Source organism: Pogonomyrmex barbatus, unplaced genomic scaffold, assembly GCF_055798465.1.
Source record: "Pogonomyrmex barbatus isolate J1 unplaced genomic scaffold, ASM5579846v1 scaffold30, whole genome shotgun sequence".
Taxonomy (NCBI): domain Eukaryota; kingdom Metazoa; phylum Arthropoda; class Insecta; order Hymenoptera; family Formicidae; genus Pogonomyrmex; species Pogonomyrmex barbatus.
Genome location: NW_028297128.1, coordinates 40,518 through 52,725, shown reverse-complemented (window position 1 = coordinate 52,725; position 12,208 = coordinate 40,518). Strand labels below are relative to the sequence as shown.

At 39.8% G+C, this 12,208-nt stretch overlaps 1 protein-coding gene across 1 annotated transcript; it reads right to left on the bottom strand.

Annotated features, from left to right (window-relative positions):
• Nucleotides 1-694: 694 nt before the first annotated feature.
• LOC148935882 (stromelysin-2-like) lies at nucleotides 695-1,774 on the bottom strand. The gene is made up of 2 exons (XM_089080554.1): nucleotides 1,394-1,774; nucleotides 695-1,192 (listed from the first exon to the last, which is right to left on the bottom strand). The coding sequence occupies exons 1-2, from the start codon at nucleotides 1,772-1,774 to the stop codon at nucleotides 695-697; spliced, it is 879 nt and encodes a 292-aa protein (XP_088936680.1).
• Between the last annotated feature and the right edge of the window lie 10,434 nt (nucleotides 1,775-12,208).

Here is a 12,208-nt window from a genome sequence, read left to right as displayed (position 1 = left end):
CGATCTTAGGCATCGCTATCGCGTATAACTTTTGAGATATTTTCCTTATCCTTAGCGGTTAACGCAATATCCTTGAAACATGCCAATTTCGCATTGATTTTTCCTAATATCTTGGTCAATGAGATAACGAGTCGACTGATGCAATGCTCGAGCTCGAACATATTATTTACTGTTTCTTTCGACATGGCCAAGCGAGCCGCGGATGTTTCTAGGCGTAATATCGTCAAGTTGTTGATTTTTCCGAAACGCATGGTCATATTTCCAATATGCGACGGGGCTGGAAAGGACGATTCTCCGTTGGTATTCTGCAGATACTTCAAGAGAACGTCTCGTTGCTCGACAAGCTGCCTCCACGTATCGGGCGACATCGAGATCTCCTTGCCATGACTATCTCCCAGAATAATATTCACGCGCGAGGAGCGCTCAAGAGTAACACATACATTAAGAAACTTGTATCCCGTCTTAGTCAAGGAATATTTTTGTTCTAGAATTCTAACTGAATTATTCGTATAATGGGCGTTACTATGACTCGACGCGATCGATCTGTCATCGTCGAGCGTTCTCTTTTTCCTTTTCGCATCATCGCTCTCGTCGACTCGGCATGTCTCGGAATCCTGCGAGCGCTCGATATCGTACATCTTTACGATCAAAGAGATCGCGCAATACTGTTCGTAAACGTTTCGTATCCTTTGCTCTATACACTATGCGAAAACTTCCGTGCCTCTTCCTCCTCCCTCTCTTCTTCTAAATCGTCCTCGCTCGAAAATACGTTCCTCATCTGAGCGAGTGTTTTCAAAAGAGCGCGCAATTGCTCTAACAATCCGTCCTTTGGACACACGATACCAAAAATCTCTAAATCAAATTTACCGGCCATAGTTACACTTCTAATAAATTCGTTATATTTGAAGAACTGTCGTTTAACAAAAAAGTACAGATTATCGTCGATGTATCGAATGGCGGACGTTACAGCGGGTGGAATCCCAGGAAATATTGTGTCCAACGAATTATGCCTGACGGCTATCATCGAGCAATCGTCGATCTCGGCCACGATCTCGTCGTTGTAAATCGCGAACGTTTGTCCCGCGTTAGTATTAATCACAGCATTAATTTTCGCATTAGGAAGAAGATTCATATCTTTCAATTTCCTCGGCCAACCCGATACTAGCTCAAAACTCGGATATTCTATCATATTCTATCATATTCATATAAATCGTATCGTCAACAAACAATACGAGTTGGCCCGAGGGTCGTCGATACGCACCCGCCAAACGCGTAAAATTATTGGGAAGAAAACGCAGATAGTCAGTAACAACGACCTGCCGTAAGATTTTCTGTTTAGATCGACCGACCATAAATAATGTCGATACGCCACATACATTCTATTTTCTAATACCAACACTGCATCGCGTCGCAACGCGCACAGATCCGCGGAATTCCCCGTATCGCGCGTTGCAATCGTGGTCGTCGCTACGGTCGTCGTAACTGGTTCCGCAATTTCGCTCTTATTTCTTAAACCGTATAAATTCTGAATGGCGAGAAAATCCGCCTCGCTTAATCGCACGGGAAAGGTCTTAGAGGGAACAACAGCGTACATTATCGCATTTTTTAGAGGACTGTGATGTAATCTTAATGCGTGACCGATCTCGTGCGTCAACGTATGCAACAGATGAATTGTATCGTCAGGATTAACAGTTAACTCGATGTGCCACTTCTCTGCGCTATCCACGTGCACCTTTGACACTTCTGACGATGGTAAAAAAGCGTGAGCTAACATGTTTCCTGGTCCGTCCAGCAACGACGGACATATTCAGCTACCTTTATGCCGAGGATCTACAAACGTGTGAAAACCTTTCCGAAACAATATCACGATATCGGGATTCATCGAATCGCGCTCGAACGTCAGCGACGAATTCGCAGTCCACATCTCAAACGCGACTTCGGTGACTCGTAGAACGCTCTCGCTCGCCAGATGAAAGTTCCAAGTGAGATGCGTCTTCGCCCATTTCCTCGGAGAATTATCCAAGTCATTCAATATATCTTTGACGCCGCATCGCGGTTTACGCATCTGTTCCAATGTAGCTTCGTTAAGAACATCATCACCAGATATACGGTAATACTCCTGAAAAAGCGCAATCGCGTGTCTTAGAGTCAACGTCGCGTTATCTGATATCGTTTGTACGTTATCGCCGTTCAGATATCTGTAAGTTTGCAAAAACCGAATCGCCTCCTCGTCGCTATTGGCGACGGAGTCGCGAATCGCCGCGATAACGGCTATCGCGCACGCGATCACGGCGATTCCACGAGCGGGCGTAATTGCGCGAGACAGAAGTCAAATCGACACTGCGCGTCGCCGATCGAAATACGCGCGAACCGTTCGATCGATGTTGCCATCGGTCGCGAGAGGGCGAAGACCGACGCGATGAATCGATCCGAGTCGCGAATCAGAAATTAAAATCGCTTTAATTTCTATTCTGTATCGCGTGAGATTATTCTCGTCGAACGAATCCAAATATAAGTAGCGCTATCTCGCTAAAGATCCCATACGCAATATCATTAACAATACAAAATAGAGAACAAAAGTACACAATAGAGAACAAAAATAAAAGCATGACAATGATAAAACAGCAATAGAATAAAGAACAAAATAAAGAACGACGAAATAAACAATAGACTGACTAATCTTCTATCACCGTTGCGATCAGACTTCCCATAGTCACGCGTAGCGAGCGCGAAAATGACGCCTCGCACAACATTCACATTCCTAATGAAATATTATCTTCTTATTAATACTCCTACGATAATTTTCTTCTCGCGCGACTTTCACTCTCGTCTCTCTCTCTCATACGTTCTCGGAACGAGAAAAAACTTCGGCATCATATTTGCGCACACTTTTACACATATATTCGTGTACATATTCTTATACATATATTCGTGTATATTCTTATACATATATTCGTGTATATTCTTATACATATATTCATGTATATTCTTATACATATATTCGTGTATGTTTTTATACATATATTCAATTAATAATTAGTATACATGATGTTGTAGCCAGGCCTACAACCAATAACAAAAGTAGTCCGCATGGCAACAAAATTAGGTTGCACGAACCTCGAAAGTCTTTCGAAAGATTACAAATGTGTGATCGCCGAAATTGCGACCAGTCTTTCGAAAGACCACAGAAATGCATCGCGAAAACATTGCGAAAAAGCTGATCAGCAAATTCCTAAATTTGATGATCAAATCGGGCGTGATATTGATTGATCAATATCACGCAACCGATCGACGCAAACGATCAGAATGCTGACCAGGCATCGATCAGACTATATAACCGGCTACACAAGGCGAAATAGTCAGAGTCGGGAATCAATCAAACATTACGTGTCGTTCGGAATCGTTATTATAATTATCGCGCAAGATATTACACGAGCACAGCGAAGTTCACGCGAGCCGTACTATCAACGTCTCAAGTGACATACTCGGTCGACGGCCGCCAGAGTAACGCGATACGCGCCCGCCGACGTTTAACCGTGAGTGAAAGAAATAATATAAGCAATAATTAAAACCAAGAAATTGTGCAGTTGTTAAATAAATCAAGTATCATAAAGAAAGTGTGTTAGTGATTTCAAGATTCCCTTCCATTCGCTTGATCCTGCTCGGAGTCCCAACTCCTTAGGCTTAACGGACCCGACTATCTCTAAAAATTAACGTTGTAGCCCATCCGGGGTACAACATTTTGGTGGCAGCGGTGGGATAGTCAAAACCATCCCCAAGAACAACTTGAGAGGATCATTGTTAATCAAGCCAGCAGAATCAGACGAGTAAGCCCCGACGCATTGCATTACGGGCAGAAGAAAAAATTTTTTTTCTTGAAGAAACAAGACCTGTAGAAAAACAGGCGGACGGAAAAAAAAAAAAAATATAAGCCGCCCAAACAAAATAAGACCTGCAGTAATAGACAGGCAGAAGAATCAAATTCTCAATAAGCAGAAAATACAAGACCTGTAGAAAACAGGCAGACGGAAAAGGCCTCGTCAAAAAATAAGCCGCCTACGAAATTGTGTCAAGTGTACAGTGCAATATTAGTAGAGTGCCGACCTACGACAACGAGTGTCCAGTGGCAGCGGAGCAACGACCAAAGAGTCCACGAGCACCGAGAGCCAGCCAGCGCTGACCGTGTACAACGATACCAGGCAGCAAGGACGCTTCACCGACACGCACTACTACACGCAGCCAATTGACGCACCAGCACAAGCAGCGAACATGCGAGCGTATGCGATTTATCTACTAATGTAAGTCCAAGAAATTATATTTTAAAAAGGCGAATGTCCGCAGCGAAGGACAGCGTAGCAAATGCGACTTGGCCAAAATCTCGGTCAATAAATAATTCTGTAAACTTTCCGCATACTATCTCCGCGTTAAATACCGCGAGAAACGCATTAACAGAAATACGCGATAACGTGCGCCGCGTATTCCAATACGATAGTGACGAAGACGTCCACGTAATAACAGAACGCGAATTTCCATACGACGAAAAAGATTACAGCTTGCTCGAACCGAACGACACCGACTCTCACACTAACACACACATACAAGCGCGAAAAAACATACATACAAACCTACGAGACGGAAGCTTATTCAATTCTTTTAATATATATCAATCGCTAATAAACGAAATGGCTCACTCACCTGTCGAACAACAGAATGAAATCGACAACGAAATTTTACAATTACGACATTCGGTCGAGAGACATGGACCGCAAGAAAGTCGAACGAACCGCCGCGTCACAATCGACGCACCGCCCGATAACAGTCTCATTCGAGAATTAATGGACGAAATACGCGATCTCCGTGTGCAAGTCAACGAATTAAGACAACAAACACAATTGCCTATGGGCGAACGAACGAGAATATCTCAGGATTTTCTACCACACCCGTTAGATCTAACTTACGGACGTTCGTATCAAGATATACGAAACCAGCCGGGAAATGCACTGGCATTCCTCACACTGAAAGACGCGCGTAACATGATCCCAGAGATCGACGGCACGTCACGAGGACGCGTGTACGAATTTCTAAACGCAAGTACGTACGCGATAAAAAATATACATCCCGCGGATGAACATTCTCTATTAGAAGCCATTCTTTGCACTAAATTCAAAGGCAAGGCTATGATGGATTTCCGTACGCGAGATATAATAAACTTTGAACAATTGAAACGAGAATTAGAAAAAGAATATTTGAGCAAACGAAGCACCGCACATTTGCAACTCGAATTCAACTCGCTCAAACAAAAAGCAAACGAGAATGCACAAGAATTCGGCAGACGAACCGAAAATATAGCCATGGAATTATACGAATCCATGGAAGAAGGAAAAAATCATACGGTCGAACAGCAACGCGCGATTTTAGAAAATATAAAAGAGCAGGCGCTCCACAATTACCAGAATGGTTTACACGAAGAAATTAAATTAATTGTACGATCGCAGCGATATCAAACAATACAGGAAGCAATCGCAGGAGCAACCGCGGAAGAAAAAACGCGAGGACCTAGCATGCGAACGCTAACTTATCGAAACCGGTCAGTATTTAAAACGCATACACCTAGTCCGCGTTGTGAAAAATGCGGAAAAATCGGTCATTACGGATACGATTGTAGGACTAGCCGTTTTTCAAATAGATATACTCTGCCTAAGCCAGAAAGGCAACCACGAATAAATACAGTTGAGAAACAGTGTAGCTATTGCAAAAAGATAGGACATTTACGGCACGAATGTTGGACATTAAATGGAAAACCGGAAAACAGCAAAAATTCCGGAAAAATTTTTTCGAATTCGCGAAGAGAAAATTCCGCGAAGAATTTTAAAAATAAAAAGAGCGAAACTGGCGAAGATAAATCGACCGTCCCGCGTCCCGCGTCAGAGTATCGCGTGGCACACGTTAAGGGGACACCGCTCGTTAACACTGGGTTAAATGCAATCACATTACCGATTGCAGAAGCCAAAGGTAGAAAAATAAACTTCTTGTTTGATACAGGAGCATCAGCGACAATAATAAAACTGAAACATGTTCTAGACCACGTCCTAATATATGAAGAAAAAACTAAGCTAACAGGCATAACAGGACATGAAATAATAACATTGGGCAAAACACATATTACGGTGCAACTGTCGCGAGAAAAGATACGACACCCCGTATACATAGTGCGAGATAATGCGCCAATGGAATATGATGCAATCCTAGGAGCAGATTTTATTTGGAAATACATGACTGCGTTCAATCCAAGAATAAATTTAGTACAATTTCAAAATACGAAATTCAGACTGTACCCATACAGGCGCGTAACCTTAGGGCCGCGCAGCGAAACAATCGTACAAGTCACAACTAACCAAAATATAATAGGATTGACAAAACCAGAGGAAATGATACCTGGAATTTTTATCGGATGTTGCCTAGTCGAACCACGAAATTATACGTGCCCAATAAGTATAATAAATATCACAGAAGAAGAAAAAATTGTGCAAGTACCACAAGTAATAATAGAAGAAATAAATACACAAGAAAAAATAATACAAGAATCTGTAAACGCAATACAGACAAAAAATAAAGAAACAAAATCAATAGCTCGAGAAGAGCAAATAAACAATTCCTTGCGCACAGAACATTTAAATGAAGAAGAACGAAAATCTATATTAAAATTATGTCACGAATACAATGACGTGTTCCACCTAGAAGGGGATACATTATCATGCACAACAAAAATTAAGCATGAAATAGCAGTACGAACAGATTCGTCACCAGTAAACGTACGACCTTATCGTTTACCGGAAAAACACAAAGACGAAGTAAATAAACAGATTCAAGAAATGTTGAAACAAGAAATTATCAGACCGAGCGTTAGCCAATGGAACGCACCACTATTAGTCGTGCCCAAAAAGACAGATGCGTCAGGAAAAACAAAATTACGAATTGTAATAGACTTCAGAAAATTAAACGATCTCACAATCGGAGATTCATTTCCGTTGCCCAATATAACGGATATACTTGATCAGCTGGGCAACGCAAAATACTTCACGACACTGGATCTCGCATCAGGTTACCACCAGATATCAATGACGGAGCGAGATAAAAATAAAACAGCATTCTCTACACCACACGGTCATTATGAATTTAACAGAATGCCATTTGGTCTGAAAAACGCACCTGCAACCTTCCAACGATTAATGAATTCAATTTTAACAGGGTTGCAAGGAATTAAATGTCTAGTGTATCTGGACGATATTGTAATATACGGTCCTAGCTTAATAGAGCATAACAAAAGATTAAAATTAGTTCTCTAAAGACTAAGAGAGAACAATCTAAAGCTCCAACCGGACAAGTGCGAATTTTTAAGAAAAGAAGTGATTTATTTAGGACACATAATTACGGAAAATGGAATTTCGCCAGATCCATCAAAACTGCACGCCGTAAAAAATTTTCCTATGCCCAAAAAAGTAAAAGATGTGCAATCATTTATCGGATTAGCCGGATATTACCGAAAATTTATCGAAGATTTCTCACGAATAGCAAAACCTCTAACAAAACTCACAAAAAAGGGAGAGAAATTCGAGTGGACCGAAAAACAACAAAACGCATTTGATACATTAAAAAATTAACGACGGCACCGATATTAAAATATCCAGACTTTACGAGAGAATTCCTCCTAACAACGGATGCATCGGATTATGCAATAGGAGCCGTCTTATCGCAAGGCGAGGTAGGTCAAGACCAACCCGTCGCGTACGCCAGCCGTGTACTATCGCGAGCAGAACAGAATTATAATACGACTGAAAAGGAATTACTCGCAATAGTATGGGCAGTAAAACATTTTAGACCTTATTTATACGGGACAAAATTTAAAATAATTACCGATCATAAACCGTTAATATGGTTATTTGACGTAACAGATCCCGGATCACGTTTAGTCAGATGGAGATTAAAATTGGAAGAATTCGATTACGAAATAATACATAAAGCTGGAAAAGCAAATGCTAACGCCGACGCATTGAGCCGTAACGTAGCAACAATAACAGAAGGGCAGCAAATTGATGACGTCGCATCAGAAAAACAATATAAAGAAGAAGAAAAGAAACAAATATTATATGAATATCACAACGCACCTATAGGAGGACACCAGGGCGTTGAACGAACAATAAATAGAATACGATTACACCACAACTGGCCAGGATTAAAAAGAGACGTTGAGCAATACATCTCAAAATGTGAATATTGCCAGAAAAATAAATTGCAACGACGCGCTAAAGCACCATTAATGATAACAGATACGCCAACAAAACCATTTGAGAAATGCGCGTTAGATATTGTAGGACCTTTGCCTATAACAACGATGGAAAACAAATATGTATTGACATTCCAGGACAGTTTAACAAAATTTAGCAAAGGAATACCAATACAAAATCAAGAGGCGACAACAGTAGCGAAAGAATTTGTCACAAAAATTATATTAGAATATGGAATTCCAGATAAAATATTGACCGACCAAGGAACAAATTTTACAAGCGAATTATTTAAGAATACGTGCAAATTACTAAAAATACACAAATTACAAACGACGGCCTATCATCCAGAAACAAACGGAGCACTCGAAAGATCACATCGGACATTAACCGAATATTTAAGACATTATATTAATAATGATCAGACAGACTGGGACAAATGGATACCGTATGCGATGTTCGCATATAATACGACACCGCACACCGCTACGGGATTCACGCCGTTCGAACTAGTATACGGGCACCAGGCACCACTACCTACGGCCCTAACTAGCTCACCGAAATCATCGTATACATACGATGACTATGCGCAAGAACTCCGTGAAAGAATACGAGCCGCGAATCAAATAGCGAAGGAAAATATAAAAGAAGAAAAACAAAAAGCGAAGGAAACATACGACAGGAAAACAAAAATACGCACGTTCGAAATAGAAGATAAAGTCCTACTACACGACGAAACAGTTCGGCGAGGGAGATCAAAAAAGCTAGACGCGTTATGGATCGGACCCTACACAATTCTAGAAAAATTAAGCGATTTAAATTATAAAATAAAAATGGGCCGCCGAACGATAAACGTGCACGCGAACCGAATCAAACCGTTCGTGGAAAATTAAGAAAAAATAAAAAGAAAAGAACACACAGTACAAAATAATAGAATAAAAATAATAAGGAAAAAAAAAAAAACAAAAACATTGGAACTCACCGGAGAAGAATCTCAGCAGGTCCGGAAAATAATCCCAGCAATAATATCCAGAGTTACCAAAAATTAACAGCTACACTACACTAAAAAATTAACAGCTACACTACACTAAAGAACTAACACTACGAAACTACACTATAAAACACTACATTACAAACGATAACACCAACGTTCTAAGAGTTACCCGGCAGGGGCGGGAAGCTCGTCCTCGTCCAAATCATCGGCGAGCAAATTCTCCGGATCATCCGGATCATCCTCGTCATCGACCTCTATATCAGCCAAAACGGCTTCAGGCATAGTGACAAGCACCTCATAGAGCTCGACAGACCAGGGTAATTCCATAACCCTACCAGGCGGATGGTTGAATAAAAACACGATATAATCGTCACTGACGTGAAAAACCCCGTCATTATAAAAACGGTTTACAACCCACAGCCATTCACGCACGCGACGGATATGCTCGCGAGCGGCAGGAGCATCCAAAAACTCTTCCGCAACATCATCCACAACGACGTCGAAGTCGTCATCAGACGCTTCCGCCGCGGCCCGATCGTCAAAAATCGGCGGCGACGCGTCACGACCATAATTGCCTTGAGAACCCATGGTGTCACAAGGAAGGCACTTCGACAACTAACGAAATGCAGCCAGAGAGCTCATCGCGAAAATGAAATATTAGAAGGATCGCACCGATATAATAAATAAGACACCAAGAGAAACGATATACGTCGTAAAAAAGCAAGCTAAACAGATTCACAGGAGAATCGTTTAACTAAGATAACAAATTCAGAATAAAGTAATTTTACACCTGGGAACAGGAATAAAAAGAAAAAACGCCGAATTCGAGCAGCGACAAATTTTCAGGAGAAATAAGAATTTTTATTTTTGCAGAATAAAGATATGGATGACCAACGGAGAAGAAGAGAAAAAATTACCATTCGAAATAGAAAACTTCAAGCATCACCCCGGAATATACTTCGAGGAAATAGGAAAACTAAACATAATCGAGTCATTCTGGAAGATAATAATAAAAATAGATATTTCGCCAATTGAAAAGCGAACAGAACAAATAGAAGAATACATTCAAAAAACGCAAAATATATGCACAATGTTACACCTCACAAACAAGGGGTCATGTCAAAACTATAATGTCATAATTGAAAACAATTATCAACGTTTAAAACACTTAAAAAAAAGAATAAACGCTCTGTATAAAGCACAAGAGACAAAAACAAAAAGAGGACTAATAGATGGAATAGGAACTATTGCCAAAACATTATTTGGAACAATGGACAATGAAGACAGAAAATTAATCAACGAGCAACTAAGTATCCTAGACAACAAACAAAAAACGACAGAGCACATAATAAGGAACCAAATCAAGATTATAAACGCGACAATAGCGCACATAAATAACCATGAAGAAATAATTCAGAATAACGAAAACATTTTAGCTAATGCAATCAAAAAATTAGAAATGACGCTAACAACAGAAATAAGTAACGAAAACATAAAAGAACATTTTATAATCACCAACGCAATACTTGCAGCAGTGACACAAAACGCGGAAGACACGCTAGAATACCTAACGGCGATAAAAAGTGGAATATTACACCCACGACTAATACCGTTAGAAGAAATAATAAAAAGTCTTAAAGAAGCAATCACACAAATACCACAAGGATCATATTTCCCATTTAAAATAAGGGAAGAGGATTGGCAGACAATAGAAAAAATAACGACAATGAGCGCGCACTGCGACAAAACAAACGTATACACAATCCTGCATTTCCCATTAATTACACTTCCGCTATATGAAATATTAAATGTAATACCACTACCGGTACCATACAAACAAAATATATCCGCATTAATTGAGACGAGCAACCCATTAATCGCTTTGGATACTAACAGACACACGTACGCAAAACTAATTCACGAAAAATTAAAACAATGCAAGCAAATAAATACAAATTACTTGTGCGAACAAATCTTTCCAATAAGAAATGTAAAAACCGACCCGCTATGCGAAATAGATGTATATATAGAAAACGACAACGGCTATAATAATTGTAAAATTAAATATATAACAATAAAAAATAGCATATGGATAGCCTTAAGCAATTCATATTCTTGGCTATATTCCACACCAGCGAAACAAACTATTACAATTTCATGCAAAAATAATAAAGAAACGCGTACAACCATTACAAATACAGGAAAAATAACGTTGTCAGACAATTGCAAAATAGTCACATCAGACGCGACAATAAAATCTACAAGCACCAATAAAGGAAAAGAAATAAAAACATATCTACCAAAATATAATATTACACTACTAAGCGAAATTTTCAAGGCAAATAAGACAGAGAAATTAAAATTAAAAGTCATACAAGACGCAACAGACCTGACAGAATTAACAAAGAAATTAAATGACATGAAAAACGAAATAAACAATAACGAGACACCTTTTTTCCAACAAAAACACTTTATATATCCAGTATCAATTAGCAGCTCATTAATAATAATCATTGTTATCGCAACAATAATAATTGTATTAAGGAAGAAAAAACAAAACGAAACAATAATTCACGCAATGTAAATCGCGCCGGTAGAATAAGCGAAAGCATGTGATTCTAAGTAAACGATTATACCAAAAAATGTATCGGGAAAAAACCAAAATTATGTAAAAAGCGAAAACTTCGTACCTTCGTTTTCTTTTAATAACAGGGGGGGGATGTTGTAGCCAGGCCTACAACCAATAACAAAAGTAGTCCGCATGGCAACAAAATTAGGTTGCACGAACCTCGAAAGTCTTTCGAAAGATTACAAATGTGTGATCGCCGAAATTGCGACCAGTCTTTCGAAAGACCACAGAAATGCATCGCGAAAACATTGCGAAAAAGCTGATCAGCAAATTCCTAAATTTGATGATCAAATCGGGCGTGAT

Excerpts from the sequence above, each read along its gene's own strand:
- LOC148935882 (XM_089080554.1), bottom strand. The coding sequence starts at position 1,774 with ATGTTAGCTCACGCTTTTTTACCATCGTCAGAAGTGTCAAAGGTGCAC. Across the intron at positions 1,193-1,393 it reads TGCGACGCGATGCAGTGTTG|AATATGATAGAATATCCGAG; the intron begins GTATTAGAAAAT and ends TGAATATGATAG.